The sequence below is a fragment of the Macadamia integrifolia genome, unplaced genomic scaffold (assembly GCF_013358625.1).
Source record: "Macadamia integrifolia cultivar HAES 741 unplaced genomic scaffold, SCU_Mint_v3 scaffold151, whole genome shotgun sequence".
NCBI lineage: Eukaryota > Viridiplantae > Streptophyta > Magnoliopsida > Proteales > Proteaceae > Macadamia > Macadamia integrifolia.
The window spans coordinates 634,605-655,708 of NW_024868240.1; the positions used below are offsets into that span (position 1 = coordinate 634,605).

Sequence of the window (21,104 nt, forward strand, 5' to 3'; positions counted from 1 at the left end):
ATCGGTTGGGAAGTGGGAGCCAGAGCAGAGGCAGAGGCGCAGAGCTCAATCCGCTCATGAGGTGCGCTGGATAAGATGCCAGGCCTTCATCATCCCTGTAGCTGTAAGCCCCTTAATTTCTTGAACTTATCCTGTCTACTGAACTTCACTGTTCCCTTCAAAATCATTCAGAAGAGTACTACAATTTCAAGCAGCTCTAGATGTCCCGTTTCAATAAACACCCCAAACTTCTTTCCTGTTTCCATGACCGGGACTCGGGAGAGTTCAGTTTTCTCCACGGATTCTCTGATTTGGAGAAGAACCCAGGTTCCCTTTTGCTCCTCCAATGATGATTATACGGAATTCGGGGGTACCCGTGTCTGGAACAAACCTGAAAATGAGAGATTACAGGAAATGGAAGGGATTGAATTGCTGGGAAAGCCTTCGCCGTTACCAGTAAACGGTGGTTCTGTAACAGAGGTGGAATCCGAGTCTCCAAAGCTTGATACAGATGATGCCTTGGCTCCTTTCCTGAAATTCTTTACGGATAGAGATTCTGGTGAAGAAGCGAAGGAGGATAGTGAATCAGAAGTGAATATAGGGGAGGAGTTGGAGTCGCAGTCGCAGAAGGTCCGTGTCAACTATTACGAGCCAAAACCTGGTGATTTGGTGGTGGGTGTTGTTGTGTCGGGCAATGAGAATAAGCTCGATGTAAACATCGGTGCTGATCTTTTGGGGACAATGCTGACTAAGGAAGTGCTCCCTCTCTATGATCAAGAGTTTCCTTATCTTTTGTGTGATATGAGACAGGATGCCGAGGAGTTTATGGTTTCCGGGAAGATGGGTATTGTGTGGGATGAGGATGCAGTGAGTGGGGATCCCGTGCCAGGGAGGCCGGTTGTTGAAGTAGGGACAGTGCTTTTCGCTGAGGTCCTCGGGCGAACACTTAGTGGACGGCCTTTGCTCTCCACAAGGCGTCTCTTTCGGCGGGTTGCATGGCATCGAGTGAGGCAGGTTCTCTTCTCGCTCTTTGTAAAAATTTTCATGATATAAGGTTACACCTTTTATGAATTTGGGTTGCTTTAGTTTTGCATTTTAAAATTTTAATGGTGCCATTTTGTAGTCCAGCTTCCTTTTTTCCTTAGAATTTTTCAGATGCCATTTTGTAGTTCAGCTTCCTTTTTTCTTTAGGATTTTTCAGACCATGAATTTTAGGATGAAGTCTCTTAGGGATAACTGATAGATAACTGCAAATTTGCATATGAATATAATTCAATCATTCTATCTGCAGTTCTAGAAGTCACAATATAGTTGAATTTACAATTGAAGATTGGACAGAGAGAGAACCCCCACCCCTCCCCCAATTGAACGTGTATGGCTAACAATGGAATTATTATTTGTAACTAAAGCTTACTTTTTTATTTCCCCCCTCTTCAGATAAAACATTTCAATGAACCTATTGAGGTTAGAATTACGGAATGGAATACGGGTGGCCTTCTTGCAAGAATTGAGGTGTGCCTTTATTTGAAATTCTCAGCTGTCTATTTTTTATGGTGTGTCTTCTTCCAACCATTTGCATTGTTGGATTTTTTCCCCCCAGGGTTTGCGAGCATTCCTTCCAAAAGGTGAGTTGATGGGTAGAGTTAACACCTTCACAGATTTGAAAGAAAATGTAAGTTAATTATATCCCTTGGTCAATTACCCAGTCTTTTGTTATCTGAGTCAATTATGATATGCTTTTAAACATGTGCTCAATGTTGCTTGCCCATTTAGCACCTTTTAAATGCACCATATTCTCAAATCTGTAATGATGGGTGACCATAGTAACTCAGTCCAGAGCTGATCCTGCTTGCAAAAGAGTCCATTCATATGGTCACTAAAATTTACCCAAATAGTTTGTCATTTGAACGAGTTTGAGTCCACAGAAATACCGCATGTCTTGTTTTTATTTCTTGCTTACAGATAATGGCTTTGAAGCTATAGGCAACTGTATCTTAATCTTCTTTTTGGTTTCTGTAATCCAACTGCATCGTAATGATATTTTAGAAATATATTTTTGTTTTTTCTCAAGCTTTGCTTGACTAAATAGAAGCTTAGCATTGTGGCATTTGAGCATTGTATTTGTTGGTCTGCAGGTGGGGCGCCGGATGTTTGTGTTGTTTTCTAGAATAGATGAACCTAATAATGACTTAATAATCAGTGAGAAAGAAGCTTGGGTTAGTTCCTTTTCTTCATCTACCTCTGGCTTTTTCTCCCTCCGAGGGGGGGGGGGGTGAGGGGTGTAAAACTGCTTTACTCTTCTCAATTATGTTATTTTCCCCTCTGTAGAAATGGAAAGTTTGCTATAATTGTTTAGTATTTCAGGCATTGCGACACCTTCAAGATGGAACACTTCTAGATGGGACTGTTAAGAAAATTTTTCCATATGGGGCACAAATAAGGATAGGTGAGACCAATAGAAGGTGAGAGTTCTGCTCTATCCTGTTCTGCAATTTTATGTAATATACCTAATTGCTTAGTTGAATTTTATCTTTTGTTTCTTATTCTTTCCAACTTGAACAAATGTCTAGTTTCCTCCTGTAGGTCCAATGTTCAGAGAGTAGAGAACCGTAGCCTAAAATTGACATATCAAAGAACAAATGAAAATAATTTGTGGAAAAAAAGATAGGTTGATGTGTTTCTAAAGAAACTCTATTACAAGTAATGAAGAAATGCTAGCATGAAGGTTCACGGAGACCAGCACTCATTAGGACAGCTTATATCTTTATAAATGCTCTAGTTTATGGTATGTTCATCATTTATGCATATGAAAGTTGCAAACTAAGCCTTTTTTTTTTTTTCCATAAAGTAAAGAAAAATGGAGAATTTTTTCACCACAAATGGATAAAAATCCATACGTTATTCACTTTGCGACTTTCTAGGATTTTTTTTTTTTGAACTACTAATGGGATCTAATCTTCTAGCAGAATAGTTCAAACAGAAGAATAGAAAAGCAGAATTACAGTATTGGCTCAACAGAATCAGAAACAAAGAAATTTCTGTAACTAAAGTTAATAAAGGTTTAGAGTTGAGTCAATGGTCAGTTCTGTTAACAATAATAATGCGAAATCCAGGAAGGTGTGTTTGTACACCTTTATTGACATTGGACTGATTTCTCAACATGATTCTCTACCTGTGGAATAATTAGGACTGATTTCTCTACCTGTGGAATAATTAGGTTAATGACGATGCTTTCTTGGTTGGAATTGAGGTGAATGGCCTCTTGTTTTCCCTTCTCCCTCTCTATTTTCCTCGGTCTGAACTCTGGGGGCCTCGCAAATTTTTTTTATTTTTTTTGGTTAATGAAAAGGAGTTCAACACAGGAACGTTCCAGGAGATAGCTCATTAACTATTGAAACAGTAGCCACAGAAAAGTGGTGGAATGCTCAATTTTCCTCCATTTTTTAGTTCATTGGATTAAGAATTCTAGCTGGGGTTCATGGTAAGATATAAGGTCTCGATAATAGAGGTTACATGGGATAACTTATTCCCTTGAGCAACTGAATCATGAGAGGTTTCATTATTTGATTTGATAAGAATTTGAAAGATGAGAATGTTAAGATGCTGTGAGCATTTTGCTGTGATATACCCTCTCTGTATCAGCCATACACGTGCAAGATGCTTATTCTCTTATTCTTATGATTATTGAAATTTTTTGAAGCACCTGATTGTTTGTCATAGGCAAGCTCAAAAAATTATGTTATATATGCATTCTTATTTTATTCTTTCTTATAAATGCAATGTACTTTTTCTGGAGAGGATCTTCTACAACAAGAATGATTCTTTAAGACCTTCATTATGCTTGAAGTGTCCCTGAACCTAATTTTTCTAGTATGTGTATTTACTAACTGTGATCTGATCTCCCATCAAGGGTAATAGGAAGTTATTTTTAATTGGGTTGTTAAATTCATCCAAAATACACATGTTGTTATGCCACTGAGTTGGATCTCCAGAATACCCTTCAGCTAGATGCAATGGGTGTCTCCCATTGAAAAGGAATGTGGCTCAGTTGAAGTAATCTATGTCTCTCTCAGTAGACCTCAGCTTATCTCACCCTTTCAGCTATTCGAGATTGTAAGGAATAAAGTCCACATCAGTTGTTTTATAATTCTTGAAAGCTGTAAAAATTTTATAGTGAAAAGATTTTACAGAAAAGTAATTGTGGGGGTCGACCAACTTATGGATCCGACTTGATTGTGAAATTGCTAAGGTCTCTAATACTAATAGAGTTTTGGTGTTGCTTAATATTGTAAATCAGAAAGTGAATTGATTCAGATATTTTTGCATAATAAATGAGATATAATAATTGACAAAGCCAATATCTCTTGGGAGGATGCAATAAATAAGACAATGCCTTCCAATGTGTTCAATATGGTGTTCCCTGTGCCATTCTTTTATTGCACTTCTTAAATTGCTGTGTGAGCCACAGAGCCAACTGAAACCTTAGTAAACTTAAATTATATTGCTTTCTCACTTGGTCTTTGCTGGTGCCCTCCCTTAACTCTCTATTAGTTGACAGGTTTCCACTGTTATTGTAATTGATAATTTTGTATGGTGTCCTTACAAAAATGCTCAAGTTTCCTTGAGCTCAAATAATGCGTTCTTTTCTTAGAGATGACCTTTAATGGACATAGTTTGTGCTTGTCTTTTCTTCTTGTTCAACACTTTCCAATGGATCTTAGTTCATGTTCAAAATACTTTCTATTCCTTGCAGTGGGTTGCTGCATATCTCAAGAATAACGCATGGCCGAATCGGTTCTGTCGGTGACTTTCTAACAGTGGGTGAAAATGTGAAAGTTCTAGTGGTGAAATCGATGTTTTCTGATAAAATATCACTAAGGTGAGCAAGACATGGATTCATGGATTTTCTCCTTTCAGCTTTTGCATTTTTTAATCAACAATGCAGAAAGATCACTTAAGTATGGGTGTAAGTAAATCGCCTTATGGATAGTTCCTGTCTTTCAAAGATTTTCGTGATGTGGACTGAACACCATTTCAGCTCTTTGATCCAATCTGATAGAGGAGTGATTGATGTACATGTTCTATTTTTTAGTATACGTTGCTATACATATAGGAATTTGATCCTCTTCTTTACAGTTTTTACCCATTCCCCATCAATGATATTTTCACTTTTCTCCTTCCTGCCTTTAAAAGAAAAAATAAAAACAAAAATGCATGAAGTGTTTGGAACTACTGTTTGTCACTAGAGAGTTTGTTGAGAACTAGATAGTTCATATCTTCCTTAGCCTAAGTTTGAAGTGGAGGATACAAGAATAGTAGTGAAGTTCCTGATAAATGAAACAAGACGAGCCGAGGGCTTGGGAAGAGTATGTATAATACACTGAAACAATAAAAGAATGGTTATGGATCCTTAAAACATTTAGACTTTCTTAGAAGGGGCATTAGTAGAGGAACTGCATTTTGCTTCCAAAGGAAGAAGGGGCACAGATTATCTTCGGATCTTGCAATCCTCTTTCATGAATCTGGTTTCACCTCGGATATTATCTTCAGCATTTTGAAGACACCCTTCAACAGTTTTTTGTTTCTTGCCCACCCCCCCTTTTGGGGGTTGGGGAGTGGAGAAGGGGATGTACATTAAGACACCATCCATCTTACCGACAAAGAGTACAATAGAGCTTCAATTAAGATCAAGTGGTGAGGAAAGATATGCATAGCTTAGGACTAGTAACAATCATTGCTTTGAATAGAGCTGATTCAAGGAAAAGGATCCATGTAGCCAACCCAATTTAGTTGGGATAAGGCTGAGGTGAGTTGAGTTGAACCTTACTCTAGTTTACCCAAATAAGATTTGACCAGATATTGAATGATTCTTTTGTTTTATTGTTTCCATACCCTGCAACAACGAATGAAGTAGAAGTATCCTCAAAGATTATCTCCGATATATAGAGATTCAAAGATGAGATGTATCTTATGGGTGGAAGTGAAAAACTATTTATTAGGTGAGAGGTATGAATCTATACTTTCTTGGGGTATCGAATGGATTAAGGGAATAGAAATAACTTACATTTCTCATTGTATTGCACATTTATGCGAAACAAAATGATGCTCAAGATCTCGGCAAAATGACCCCTATGTCTAATGTGGCTATTCCATTTCAACTTCCTTGTGTGTTACTGATCTCAGCAAAATGATCCCTATGGATTGATGGTTAAGGGTAGATTCATGTTCCTGGACTCCTAGTGCTGCTGCTTCTACCCACTCTCTCCCTTGGAGGTAAAATTAGTAGTTTATTGATGCATAGGAATACAAGAGGCTGCACTAGTGATGCTCAAGACGATGCTTCATACATTAATTCCTAAAATTGTATCATAAAAGAAAGTTTTTGTCGTCCTCAAAAGTTTGTCCATTTTATTGTTAGATAGATTGTTCCTTTCATGATTATTTGCTAATGGTCTACAATTGATTTGGATTTAAGAGGATATGAGAGTCTTTTTATTTCTTTTTTTTACGTTGCATTGGAATGGTGGTGATGTTTGGGGAGATTATAGACCCCCTGTCCATTGGAAAATGGTTGCATTCATGACATTTGCACACATCATCCCATTTTCCTTATTTCCTCCAACGTGGTTAGGATTTTCTTTTCTATATATCCTTCCACTTTCTTGGGATTCTCTTCTCTACAAGGATCAGTATAGAAACCTTGTCATGGATAAATGTGCTTGAACAGATAGCCTCTGTCTTCTGATCTGGCATATTGCACTCCTATATCCCGCCCTGTCCTGACATTCTGTTGTGTCCAAAGCTTTTTTTTAGGATTTTGCAACTAGTTGTTATAATTATTTAGAAGTTTGTTGTTGGGATATTTGTGGTGCCAATTTCAGTGTCTAGCTTCTGAAGATTCTATTGTCGCCTGCAGTATAGCAAATCTTGAGAGTGAGCCTGGCCTATTCCTATCAAATAAAGAGGTGACTCATTGCAGCTCTTATTCGTCTCTGTTTGGCTTCTGTATCCTCTTCTAGTGAATTAATGCTACAATCTTTTGTTAAAATTTTGACTAAAAGATTTCTTATTAAGCTTTTTTTTTCACTTTCCTGTGATGGGCAGAGAGTATTTTCTGAGGCTGAAGAGATGGCTAAAAAGTACAGGCAAAAGCTCCCAGTTGTTTCTGCAACTCGTAAGCTAGATGACCTTCCGACTGATGTTCTTCCATTTGATGACGAAGCAAGATTATATTCAAACTGGAAATGGTTCAAATTCGGACAAGACAATGCTTCGAACTGACTAATGAGGTAGCTTGTTTGTACGATAGTGAGCTGGGAAATTGGGAGGTGCTAAGCCCCGCATGCCTGAAGAGACTAAAGTATCCTTATATTAAGTGTCGAACATTAACTAAAGGTGTTTTAGTGTTTTCAAGTTCAATCCATTGAAAATCGATGGAAGCAAGGGGATATGCAATGCTCTAGTGAACACCCCATGTTTCCTTTCCTTTGTTTTTTTTTTTTTTTGTATAAATTTTCTCTTTGTTGACAGTTCTAAGATGTGGAATGTCAAAATTTTGCATGTTGTACCATATGTAATTGCTATTTAATTGATATGAAAAGATACCTTGTCAAGCGAACAACCTAAATGACCAAATAAGGAGAAAGCCACTGGTGAAAACTTTATCACCAGTCACTGGTTAAAGTCAGTTTGCTCTACCTTAATGTATCCATCAGCTTTTACTTGGCAATATACTTAAAAAGAAGAATGGGCCTGAGGTGTTGGCTCTGTTGGACTGAGCTGGGATATGAACTATATTGTGGAGCTGTGCCTTTGATTACTAGATCTACCTTTTCAACTTCTGTTACTTTTCCTGCTACCAGTTCATTAAGTTCATCTATCATGTTAGCTAAGTGTGATTTAAAGAAAAAAGCTCACACTATTACCCTGTCAGTCTGGAACTGCCTTAGTTACCTTTTCCCATATGACAGTGTATCTGAATATCTATCTAGGTTTGTATGCTCAACTAAGAGTTCAGACAGGTGAGCAATACCTATACTCTGAATTCTCATGATTTGCGGTCATTTGAGGCTAACAGATTGGCAGAGAACATCAAATGACGCATTTGGTGGGTCCAATAGGGAGTTTTTTGTTTTTTTTGGGCCAATATAGAAAAACTGCAGGGAAAAAAAAAATGACTCTTGAGGTTTGGATTCTCACACACAAGAGTGCTTGAATGCAACTTGAGAATGGTAATGGTAAAATTTCTGAAAAGGGTGGATAGATTGCCTGGTAAACTTATTAAAATGGTGTAGGCCTGTGGTGCAAAAAGACTGGAATAGGCTGGGTTTTTGAAAACCCAGGCCCAGCCTGGGGTCCATAGAGCTCAGCCCTGGCCATGCCAGGCCCAAGTCCTACCGCATTTGGTACTGTTTGCATCATTTTTTATATGTATTTTATGGCAAAAGGTTCTGTGCACGGCCATGCATGATGCACAACTATGCATACAATCGTTAGATGGGATGAGGGTTTATGGTGCACGTCTTCACTTCACTCCACCAGGCCCTGCATATGTTCATACATGTTTATACATACAATAGGCACAGAGCCAACATACCGATTCTGAGGCTGATGAGGACCAATCCACATTAATTCCGATTGGCTGGGACTGATTTGGGTTTGGATTCTAGGTTTTTAAACTGGAGAGTCCAGCTCCCCTCTGAACACCATCCAAGGGCTGGGAGGAGTTGGACACGCATCTTAACACCTACCAATACCTGGGGATGCGTGTCCAACTCATCCCAACCCTTGAATTAGTTGTTGGATGATTGTTGATGTTGGAGAGGATCTTTTTTTTTTGGGATGAAAGACTAAGTGTTTGGATGAAAGATTAAATGCATATTTGTGTGAGTTTTTCGTTAAATACATATTTGTGTGAGTTTTTCGGCCGTTTAAGATAACATGTGGCCAATAAAAATATAAGAGAGGGGTCTGTCATCTATGCATTGGCTCATAAACCCAAGGAAGGGGGGCTTTTGGGCTTCTTGTGCATCAAAGCACTAAAGATTCTGAACATTTAAATTTTATTGGACACATTTCAAATTTGAGAAAGTGGCTTCTACGTGCCCAGAATCAAAAGACCAATGACCTAACCCACAAATGCCTTTTCAACCAAAAGAAGAAAAAAAAAACCCAGATATGCCTTAAGAGCAACTGAACGAACTACAAGGCCATGGAAGTACTCTTATCTGTACTCTTTATTTCTCTTCTGTTTTTTTGGGGTAATATATCTACTCTTATCTCACTCATAATTAAGTCTTAAACTCAACAAAATATTAATTAATAAAAGTTAAACTAGACTACTGTTAGGGTTGCGGCTTATCCTCACGGGTGATCTCAATCCCTTGTTTTAAGGTACTCTCTTTCAACACATTAGAAATAGTCCATTAATAAATGTTATATGGAGAAGGTGGCAAAGCTATTTTAAATAGGGTTATGGGCTCCATGAATTTAACGGCAACAATGGATTAAAAATAAATAAATAAATAAAAAATTCATAAGAAGATGGGCACTTAAAGTTATGATGATAGAATAGAAATGCAAGCTCCCACTTGCTGACTTGCTAGTCCTATCGGCTTATGGATGGAGAATAGGTTAATTTCTCTCCCTGATTGTTTTCTTCCTCTTATGACTACTTAAATACATTTGGGAAAAAGATCCACACCAATGTGGGGATTACTTTCCATGCCCTCTCTAGGGTTTATGTATCGGTTCCAGTTCTGGCGATATCGATAGTAGATTGATACAAATGATGGTATTGGTTAGAAAGGAGATATTTTTTAAATAGGAGAGGGTTCCTTGAAATGCAGTGTGACCTCTACATTAGTATGTGGTTCAATAGAAGTGCATACGAAAGCATCAATAGGTGAAATTTCTGCCTTTCATGAGAGATGGGGCGGTCATTTTGTTGCCATCTATTTTTGGGGGCAAGCTGCCTTTTAGGCTTCTTTTTTCCTTTTTAAAATTTAAGCTAATTTGGATCTGATAGTCCAATACTTAAATTAGTATTCATACTGCATTGATATCGACTGTGACTGATAGCGTGTTTTAAAACAAGTTGTCTCACATTATCAATGGACCCTACATTGACAATCTCTTCTCACACCAAATAGGCATGTGTAACTAAACCATTTCTCACACATCTATTGGTGTGATGTCCCACAATACTCAGATTAGTATTTGTATTTTATTGATATCGACAGCGACTGATAGCGTGCTTTAAACCCTAACTGTCTCACATTGATCAGGGGATCCCACATTGAAACTCTCTTCTCACATCGAATAGGATTCTGTATGCTAAACCATCTCTCGTACATCTATTGGTGTGATATCCCACATAGGGTTTTAAAATGCAAGAACTACTGGCCAAGGCCGAGGCCAATCCATACTACATTTCTAGGGTTAGGGTACAACTTTACCGATCCCGACTAATTCTTGACTGATTTTGGCCAATCTGGATCCAAATCGACGGAGGATCTTGATTCCACTCTTTAAAACCCTAGTCCCACACTGGCAGTGTGGAAAACCTCTCCCCAATACAATAGTATGTGAAGATACATTTGGATTTATTTTCTCTGGCCACACTTAGGATATGTCCATGGTTCTCAAGGCTCAATAACCTAGAATCTTTCCGTACATTGTTTTCTTCCTTCCAAGTCTATGAAAACTAATTAATTAAATTATAGTATTAGTGTAAGGTGAAAGTTAAGTAATACACAAAGGTTTTAATGTAAGTTGCCCTAACTCTTGCAGATGCAAACTAGTTAGAAATACTTAAATAGGTCCAATTGGATCCTTATTCTCCTCTTTGTAAGACATTTGTATAAGAGAGAGAGAAAGCTGAAACTCCCTAAGACTAGGTTCTCAAAACCTTTATAGTTCATAGAAACAAATATTTTTGAGAAGCTAGTGGCCCATTCACATTACTTACTATCTTTAGAAGTGGGCTGTACTGTATGGTTTGTTAAATAAAGTTATTCCAGTCAAGACCTGTTCTAGGATCTAAAATTTGACTTATGGTGGTTACTGCAAAGCATATCCTCCATATTATCATTTCACATGGCATAATTAGATGTGCTAGACTATGGTATATTAGTCATGGAACAGGGTTTTCTGAGCAAGCAAAGTAGGATCATAACTAGCTAAAATGGGTGAAAAAAATTGTGTTTACCAAATTATGCATAGGATAAGATCGAGAGAGATCTAAAACAATTTCCCCACCAATTCTAGTTTCGATTAAAGAAAAGAGAAAAAGATCAGATGCGGTTATTTAGCTGATTCTTATCGAAATCGATTTAGACCAATTCGACCTGATTCCAATTAATATAACCCTGCTCTCAAATTCGCCAAAAATGAGATTAATGACATCATATCATATCAGTTGCCAACTCAATTCTCATATATGTGCTAGGTTGGGAATGAACTCAATCCCAAATTAAGTACAACACTGTTCAATGACAAACCCTAATTAAATTAAGGGTTTGATTTTGTGACTTTCATCCAATCTATCCCATTTCTCAAACTCCAACATGTTAGATGAGCAGAGTTGAGCTTCATTACAGTCAAAAACTCAACCACAAAACCCTAATCGTGAACCGTGCCCTTTATATATTTCAACCCCACTCTCTCTCTCATGTCATGTGTGTCTTAGCCTTCACTTGCCCCAAAACGCACCCACTATTTCTTCCTTGGTAATACAATCAGTTAACTCATTTAATTTACCGCATCACACAAGTAAGAAATAAATATCGAATTTTACCAACTTTACCCCCAGTGAAAAGAGTAAAATGTCCTCTAAGTTCACGCCCTCCCCTAAACCCTAATTCTTTGTTAATTCAAGAAATATAGTTTATGTGTGATGTGGAGTATTATACAAAAAAATAAAGACATTGGAAGTGGTTGCGTACTCCAACCCTTCTACAGTGCTTACTTTCACGATCCCCTAAATTGCCTCACTTCTATTATCACCAAATCTCCTGTTCCCTAGGTATGGTGCCAGCTCCCTTGGAATCTTATACCTTGAATATAATCTGACCCACATGATATAAGGTTTTGGGTCAGCTTTGAACCGGAATCTGACCTAACTGAGTTCAATTACCATAATTTTTGCACAAGGGTATTATTCTTAGTGAGTTTAGATTAAGGTTATTAAACTTGGAATCAAGATCACCATATGATTCCGATTTTGATTCAATTCAATTCATTAGAAAAACAGTCAGAATCAATTTGAACCTAGAAATCTAGCACAGATCGGCATTTCTAGAACGACTAAAATCATATAAAACCCTAGAAACCGAGCATGGATCAACTATTCCAGATTAGTTAGAATCAACCTGAACCCTAGAAACCCAGCATTGATCAACATCAACTATTTCAAATAAATTGAAATCAACTTGAACCCTAGGAACCTTGCATAGATAGACCATTTTGGATTAGTTGGAATCGACTAGAGTCTTAGAACCCTAGAAACTAGCATAGACCATCTGCTCTGGATCGATGGAATTGGCCAAAACCCAAGAAACCCAACATAGGTCCACTATCTTTGTCAGCTAGAATCAACTTAAACCCTAGAAACGACTCGACCTAAACCCTAGAAACCCAACATAGATTGGCTATTTCAGATCGACTAGAATCCTAGAAACCCAACTTAGAATGACCTTCTAGATCGACTAGAATCGACTTGAACCCTAGAAAATCAGCCATTTCAAACTGGTTGACTGGGATTGGGCTTGAGCTCAGTCAATCCTAATCCAAGACACCATATTCGATCGATCCAATCTTGATTCTTGAATATCTGGTTTAGATAGTGAGACTATTAGAATTTTTTATTTTTATTTATTTATTTAATTTTGCTAATGATGGATATCTAGACCTTCGACTTGACTAGTCTCTTAGACTTATAATGACCCCACAACTACATAGAGTGGACCATCATCTTGAATGAGAACCACTCGTGAGACTACTTAAATTAGTGATTGTTAAGCTTTCAAAAACACCCACCCTCCCTTTACCATTTTTTTTTTTTTTGGTAAGCTTAAGCTTTCGAACATGGTACAATATGAGGAGATGAATTGGGCACAAGAAGATGGCATACTTTGAAAGCCAAAACGCTTGCCATCAGCTCCATACACGTGTCCAAGAAAAGTATGATTGATCTCTTTGTTGTTTGGTAAGAGTATGATTGCTCTGTTGTGTTCTACCTTATTAGACCAAAGATCCCATCAATAAGATGTGGTCAAGGTCAACAGAATGGAGAAAAGGGTCTATATGCATCGCGTGTAATAACTAATAAGGGACCATCTCTGAACTCTGATTGGGGAATGACACGCATGCCGCAGCGGCAGCAAAGTTCAGGTCCTCAGGACTCAGTAGTACAGTGTCTTCCCCTCGTGCCATCCCTGAAAGCCTCTCACACAAGAAATACAGTGGCCATGGCTATGGTATATATTTCCTTTTCCATATTATATAATCACATTCAAACGTTCTTGGCTACAGAAGAGCTTCAAACTCGTAGCAGCTTCACCATTTCCCCACTACCCACCTCGACTTTCAAATGGAAACTCTAATAAAAAAGCCCACCTTTGATGATGAACAATAAGACCATTTGCTGTACCAGCTCTGGTATGCAATTACTACGCATTAGTGGCGGCGCCACCACCAGCAAGCCACCTCTCTGACAAGGGAAGGGTGTGTTAAAGGTAAGAAAAGTGAAACCATCCTCAGTTCCTCTCTATAACTCCGAGTGCTTGCAGTGTCTTCACATCCACACATATATATTTTTTCTCTCTCACTTGCATGTTTTAATGCTTGGTGTGAACTTTAAGCATCCTTAGTTCTCGACCACCACCTCTTCCTCTCACTCACATGCATGTTTTCCCTTAGAGTGGACTTTAACCAGTAGCTCCATCACCACCATCATCACCCAATCAACCCCATTTCTTAACCTTCTCCCCCAACCTTTAGAAGTCTCTAATGGAGGATAAGACCCATATCATCAGCTGCTGGTGCTACGTGCTCTGTTTTCTCCTAACCTTTTCACCTACACTAGTCTCTTCCCTGTCTCCAGATGGGCAGGCCCTTCTCTCCCTTCTTACATCTGCAGATGTTTCTTCAACATCTTCTTCATCCATTCTTTCTTCTTGGAACCCCTCACAAGCCACACCCTGTACATGGCAGGGCGTGACATGTTCTCCACAGAATAGAGTCATCTCGGTCTCTGTCCCAAACACATTCCTTAACCTTTCTTCACTCCCTTCAGTGCTCTCTACGCTCTCATCTCTTCAGCTTCTCAATCTCTCTACCACCAATATATCTGGTCCCATTCCTCCCTCCTTTGGTCTCCTCGCCCACCTGCGCCTTCTTGACCTCTCCTCTAATTCTCTCTCGGGCCCCATTCCACCGGAGCTCGGCATGCTTACGTCGCTTCAGTTCCTCTTTTTGAATTCAAATCGTCTCTCGGGTCGCATTCCTCAGCAACTCGCTAACCTCTCGTCCCTGCAAGTCTTCTGTATCCAAGACAATCTCTTGAACGGTTCCCTACCTTCGCAACTGGGCTCATTGGTCTCCCTTCAAGAGTTTCGTGTAGGAGGAAACCCATACCTGACAGGCGAAATACCTCCTCAGTTGGGATTACTCATCAATCTCACCACATTCGGCGCTGCTGCGACTTCGCTCTCTGGTGTGATACCCCCAACGTTTGGGAACTTGATCAATCTTCAGACATTGGCGCTTTATGATACCGAGATATTTGGTTCGATTCCGCCTGAACTGGGCTTGTGTTCAGAGCTCAGAAATTTGTATCTGCACATGAACAAGCTCACTGGTTCAATCCCACCTCAACTGGGCAAGTTGCAGAAGCTTACAAGCTTGCTTCTTTGGGGAAATTCTATCACTGGACCAATCCCATCTGAGCTCTCCAACTGTTCATCTCTAGTAGTCCTTGACGCTTCTGCAAACGATATTTCTGGTGAAATCCCAGCTGATTTCGGGAATCTTGTGATTCTTGAACAGCTTCATCTATCAGATAATTCACTCACGGGTCCAATTCCGTGGCAGTTGAGCAACTGTACCAGTCTAACTGCTCTTCAGCTTGATAAGAACCAGTTATCAGGGCCTATTCCATTGCAGGTTGGTAATTTGAAATTTTTGCAGAGTTTATTCTTGTGGGGTAATTTGGTTTCTGGAAATATCCCTTCTTCTTTTGGAAATTGCACTGAGCTTTATGCTCTTGATCTTTCGAGGAACAAACTCACTGGGTCAATCCCAGAAGAGATTTTTGGTTTGAAGAAGCTGAGCAAGCTTCTGCTTCTGGGGAATTCGTTATCAGGTGGGTTGCCTCGAAGCATTCCTGAATGCCAGTCTCTTGTGAGGTTGAGGCTTGGGGAGAACCAGCTCTCAGGTCAGATTCCTAAGGAAATAGGTGATTTGCAGAATCTTGTCTTCCTTGACTTGTACACCAATCACTTCTCCGGTGACCTTCCTATTGAGATTGCCAATATCACAGTTCTTGAGCTATTGGATGTGCACAACAACCACATAACTGGAGAAATCCCATCTCAGTTGGGAGAACTTGTAAATTTGGAGCAGCTTGATCTTAGCAGGAACAGTTTCACAGGTGAAATGCCTGGGAGCTTTGGAAATTTCAGTTACTTGAACAAGCTTATTCTCAACAATAACTTGCTCACTGGGTCGATTCCCAAGTCTATTCAGAACTTACAGAAATTAACGCTACTCGATTTGAGCTTCAACAGCTTCTCGGGTCCAATACCCCCGGAAATTGGTTTTGTGACAAGCTTGACAATTAGTTTGGACTTGAGCTCCAACAGGTTCACAGGAAAAATCCCTGAAGAGATGTCGCGTTTAACTCAGTTGCAGTCACTTGATCTGTCCAATAACATGTTCTATGGAGGAATTGAAGTTTTGGGTCACCTAACCAGTCTCACTTCTCTGAATATTTCCTTCAACAATTTCTCGGGTCCTATCCCTGTAACTCCATTCTTCAGGACTCTATCTTCAAATTCGTACATCCAAAATCCAAAGCTCTGTGAATCCTTTGATGGGTCTACTTGTTCCTCGAGGATGCTTCAACGAAGTGGTCTAAAATCTGCCAAAACTGCAGCTGTAATTTCTGTGACTCTTGCATCGGTAACAGTGGCTATTCTTGCATCTTGGCTTCTTTTATCCCGAAATTGGAAGTTCATGTCTGATAAGTCCTCAGGTTCATCAGCCTCTTCATCGGGTGCTGAAGATTTCTCATATCCATGGACTTTTATCCCATTTCAGAAGCTTAATTTCACTATTGAGAACATTCTTGAGTGTCTGAAAGATGAGAATGTGATTGGGAAAGGTTGTTCGGGGATTGTTTATAGAGCTGAGATGCCCAGTGGAGAATTAATAGCTGTGAAGAAGCTTTGGAAGACAAAGAAGGAAGAAGAAGCTGTGGATTCTTTTGCTGCAGAAATTCAAATTCTTGGACACATTCGCCATCGAAACATCGTCAAGCTTCTTGGTTACTGTTCAAATAAATCTGTTAAGCTCTTGCTTTATAACTACATCCCTACTGGGAACCTGCAACAGCTGTTACAGGGGAACAGGAACTTGGATTGGGAAACCAGGTATAAGATTGCTGTAGGATCTGCTCAGGGTCTTGCCTATCTTCATCATGATTGTGTACCGGCGATTCTTCACAGGGACGTCAAGTGCAATAATATACTTTTGGATTCCAAGTTTGAGGCTTATCTGGCAGATTTTGGACTGGCCAAGCTGATGAGCGCTCCCAATTATCAACATGCAATGTCAAGAGTTGCAGGATCTTATGGATATATTGCACCAGGCAAGTATTTATCTTTTCTAAGTTTCTATTGCTTAATTTTTCATTTCCTCTTATATGTTCAACTATTACAAGGCCTTTTATTTTATTTTATTTATTTATTATTTAAATTAGATTTTTGGTAGTTCCTGAATCCTGTGAACATTATTCAGGTTTTTCTACTTATTTTCTTTCCCTATGCTGATTAAATTTCCAGCTGTCTGCTGATTTCTTCTTAGCCCATATAAATTTCACTCCTCTTGGGTTTGTCATGACCTTATGTACAGCAAAATAATAAACTTGGTTTTCTCATTATCCAACCATATTGTATAAGATAAGGGTGACTAGGACATTTCTAATCATTATACTCGATCCAATAAGTTGTCTGTTTGATTGTTAAGGTTGAAGATCTATGTGGATATAATAAAGAAAGGTTTATACTGTACAAATCATGTTATATGGTCTGCTTTAAAGGTGATCTTAGATCCCAGCTCAATACGTTTAAGGTCTATTTTTCCTTTCAGCTCATATTATGACTTTAGTATGCTGTCATCCCTGATGCTTATGTTTGATGTTGTATCAAGTAGTTATCTCTTGGAGCTCGAAAGTGCTGGTTTCTTGATCTTTTTATTTTGCCTTTTTGTCAATGTGATGCATCAAGCTTGACCTGACTTGTAATCCTAATTATTAAATTTCTATGTTCTGGCAGAGTATGGCTACACCATGAACATAACAGAGAAGAGTGATGTCTACAGCTATGGGGTGGTCTTACTAGAGATCCTTAGTGGCCGTAGTGCGGTACAGCCCCAGATTGGTGATGGGCTCCATATAGTAGAGTGGGTGAAGAAGAAAATGGGGAGCTTTGAGCCAGCTATAACCATCTTGGATTCAAAGCTCCAGGGATTGCCTGATCAGATGGTGCAGGAGATGCTGCAAACACTAGGGATTGCAATGTTCTGTGTGAACGCATCACCATCAGAGCGACCCACCATGAAGGAAGTGGTGGCATTGTTGATGGAGGTGAAGAGCCCACCTGAAGAATGGGGGAAGACTTCACAACCTCTCATAAAGCAGCCATCAATCCCAAGCTGAAACTCTCTCCTTGTTATGTTCCCAGAAGTCTCTCAGTTATGAATTTATGATTTATTTTCCTAATCCATGAGAAAGGAAAGAGTTGGAATGGGTAGGACAAGGTTGGAAGAAGTTCTAATTGGAGCTATTCATTTTTTGGGTGTTGATGGCGGTCCTTGGTTCTCATTTGCACAGAACTACAGATCCAAAAAAGAAAAAAAAATGCTGGCTGGTTTATTTCTACATGTTTTTGCATCCATTTTTCCCCCTTTTCCTTCACTGGGTCCCCCCTTCAATTTCATAAACAAAATAGACTAAGCATTGATTGTTGAACCATATAATTTTCCAGACATGGAGAGCCAGAAGAATTTTTCAAGGGGTTAAGGAAGCATAAATGTTGTGAATGAGAGTACTAAATAGAGCATGGACCACAGTTTCAAATTTCAATTTCATTTTCACCTGAAACATTTGGAGACTTGAACCACATAGAATCAAAGGAAAGAGGGAATCTGGAAATGGAAGACCACTTATCTGGTTTGTAGGCCCTATGATGCAGGCTGAGGAGGAGACAAAGAAGCAAACACCAACGCCTGAGCTGCCCTGTCCACGTGCCTGGTCAACTAGTGGCTTTTGTCTCTCAAATCTCTGGAATTCTCTCTCTTGGACCATCTTGGACCATCCATACTAGATTTTCAGAAGTGATTTGTGTGAAAAAAAAGAAAGCTTTGCCAAAGAGAAGTTCAATATTTTCATTTGTTCTCTTCCCTAAAAGATCCACAAAGATAAAGTTCAATATTTCGTTTCATTTGTTCTATACTTCCGTTGTGTATCCATTCATTTGCTTCTGGGAAAAGAGACCCAATTCAAAGACTCATTAAATTTTTGCACTTTCGCAACATGAACCTGAGGAGACATCACCGGTGCCTTGTGCTTTAGATGCGTATGGGAAAATGAATGGTCCCCGTGCGTGCGAGAGAGACAGTAAAGATACGGCCCCTCACAGGCTTAGCAAACGGTGAACACAGCCCATGGTCTAGAGAAACTCGAGAGCCAAGACTGCAAGCAAGGGCATTCAATGGTCCCAGCTGAGGATTAACAAATGTAATGGTGAAACCCAAGACCTGCTTTGCTCCATCCCTATTGGTTACACCATTTCAAAAATTGGAATCAGATTGGCCAAATAAATCATATATAGTGGGCCGCCACCTAATGATGTGAATTTGAAACCGAAAAACTAAAACAGAATCATTTAATATACGATTTCAGTGTAAATGATTTGATTCAATTCTCACTCTGGCACTGGATTGTCCCTTCCACAGAAACCTATAAATTGGCTTACAAGGTGAAAGGACCCAAGATCATATCAACCGACAACAATTCTCTTTGAAAACCGATGTGAGACTGTAACAGATCTTCGAACCGAAAGGAACCCAATTCCAAACGATCCTATGGTTTGAATCAAAACATACTTTGGGAGAGTATAAACAGCACATCACAGATAATTGAGATCTCCAACAGCAATGCATGATTAATTGAAGGGATTTGCTAACGTCACTGAAGCGACCGTAAGGGTGGTGGCCTACTGCCCTACACAAACACAGCACACAGGGTCCTTGGCATTGGGAACCTCATAAAACACAGGGATGAAAAATAAGACTACAGGTCAAAGAATCTGCGATGCTAGCATTTTCATCAATTGAAAGGTAGTTTCAACCTCCTCACATGGACAAACATGATTATACAAAGAATCAAGGATCAAACCCACATTGAGTTACACACAACTACACAAAATAATCACTGGACACAACCCTATCATGGAGCCCTTCAAGTTGAAACTACAAGAATGTTCTCTTCAGCCACATCTTCTCAAACAACTTAGTACAATAAATCAACATCCAATTTATTTGTCTTTTTGAACAGAAACAATAATTTGAACCCAAACACAGGATCCTGTCTGAGGATACTCCCAAAGAAAGAATGGCGAAGTGCAGAGTATCTGTTTTAATCCTTCATCAGCAGCAAAGACTTTGCAGGCTCCATATAGATACAGCACTTCCAAAAGGATAAACCCACATGAGGAGTCCTGTAATCTGCCAAAAGACCACACATCCACTAGTCTTTTGGTGACTCCCAGCCACTGCAGTACTGAAGCACTAAACATGCAGCACAGAACTGTCCCTTTTCTTTACTAAAATCTTGGACTATGTTAGTTAAGAGGTGATTAATCAATACAGCCTTTCAAACATTAGTGATTTTCTCCAAATGAGGAACAGAAACATCTGATGTTGCAACCTTTCTCCTGAAAAATTTTCCTTTAAAATGAATTATAGAGATACTTTCCTTCAGTCATATAAGCAATCCGATAAAGGTATGAAATGAATGTAACACCAAGACATCTTTCCCATATCATTCAGTTAAAAAAGATGCTGGATTATGGAACACTTATCGGAGGACAAGATTCAGCAGAAAAATGTTATGTTCCCAAACCAACTCCCACCCTCCTCCCAAAAAACGTAGCATTTTTTATTTTAAATTTGTGTAATGATCCATAAGCTAGAGAACTGTCTTTGTATCTGCCACTGAAGCTCTTTCAACTACATTCTAAACAATTCAAAGCTTCAGTGGACCCTATTCTAAAAGATCTCATTTGAGAGGATGAGTTTGAAACCAAGATACCTATTAAGCAAACAGAAGATACTTCATTTCAGTTTCATGAAGAAGAACCATGACAGTGAAACAACTATAACAAATATTTAATAATCTAAGTTAGGGATGTGAAGAGGTTAGTGCTATAGAAGCTAATTTGTTGGCCTAAGTATCATTGCCGGAAGCAATTTTAGGGTCAACGATGATCAGGAATGGTCCTCTCAGAAATGTCAGAAACTGAGAATTTAATTTCCAGCAGGGACAAAATTCTGTTGGGCAGAAATCAGCGACAGCCAAGGATCTGGAACTCCAGCATTACCAAGACAGGAAAATTAGGGAGATATTCAAGAGTCAGGGGTTCTTATGATGGAATATTCCTGATTCTACCCCACAACACCAGGGAGGCCATTAATTAGAGCGGGAACGGTAGTTTCTGTCGCACCTTTGCAATGAGAGTTAGCTCATGAAATTCTGTGTTCTTGGGGATCCCCTGCATTGAGATCAGATAGAGAATCGCCCCCTTTTTTTCTTTTTTCTTTTTTTTTTTTTGGGGGGGGGGGGG

The 21,104-nt window shown here is 39.2% G+C and overlaps 2 protein-coding genes across 3 annotated transcripts; both read left to right on the forward strand.

Annotated features, from left to right (window-relative positions):
* LOC122064005 (protein PIGMENT DEFECTIVE 338, chloroplastic-like) lies at nucleotides 1-7,600 on the forward strand. 2 transcript variants are annotated; one of them, XR_006135544.1, is made up of 8 exons: nucleotides 1-993; nucleotides 1,417-1,491; nucleotides 1,580-1,651; nucleotides 2,115-2,195; nucleotides 2,344-2,441; nucleotides 4,733-4,858; nucleotides 6,861-6,944; nucleotides 7,084-7,111. XR_006135544.1 is itself a non-coding variant. In XM_042627697.1 (8 exons), exons 1-8 carry the CDS (start codon nucleotides 76-78, stop codon nucleotides 7,258-7,260), a joined length of 1,596 nt encoding a protein of 531 aa, XP_042483631.1. In that variant the 5' UTR covers nucleotides 1-75; the 3' UTR covers nucleotides 7,261-7,600. The 2 variants fall into 2 exon arrangements, 1 of the variants encoding a protein (XP_042483631.1); XM_042627697.1 differs by having other exon boundaries at nucleotides 6,896-6,944; nucleotides 7,084-7,600.
* A 5,690-nt stretch (nucleotides 7,601-13,290) lies between these two features.
* LOC122064063 (LRR receptor-like serine/threonine-protein kinase RGI5) lies at nucleotides 13,291-18,139 on the forward strand. Its single transcript, XM_042627759.1, has 2 exons — nucleotides 13,291-16,849; nucleotides 17,535-18,139. Exons 1-2 carry the CDS (start codon nucleotides 13,990-13,992, stop codon nucleotides 17,915-17,917), a joined length of 3,243 nt encoding a protein of 1,080 aa, XP_042483693.1. The 5' UTR covers nucleotides 13,291-13,989; the 3' UTR covers nucleotides 17,918-18,139.
* The last annotated feature ends 2,965 nt before the right edge of the window (nucleotides 18,140-21,104 follow it).

Excerpts from the sequence above, each read along its gene's own strand:
- LOC122064005 (XM_042627697.1), top strand. The coding sequence starts at position 76 with ATGCCAGGCCTTCATCATCCCTGTAGCTGTAAGCCCCTTAATTTCTTG. Across the intron at positions 2,196-2,343 it reads TCAGTGAGAAAGAAGCTTGG|GCATTGCGACACCTTCAAGA; the intron begins GTTAGTTCCTTT and ends TTAGTATTTCAG. Across the intron at positions 4,859-6,895 it reads TCTGATAAAATATCACTAAG|TATAGCAAATCTTGAGAGTG; the intron begins GTGAGCAAGACA and ends TGTCGCCTGCAG.
- LOC122064063 (XM_042627759.1), top strand. The coding sequence starts at position 13,990 with ATGGAGGATAAGACCCATATCATCAGCTGCTGGTGCTACGTGCTCTGT. Across the intron at positions 16,850-17,534 it reads TTATGGATATATTGCACCAG|AGTATGGCTACACCATGAAC; the intron begins GCAAGTATTTAT and ends ATGTTCTGGCAG.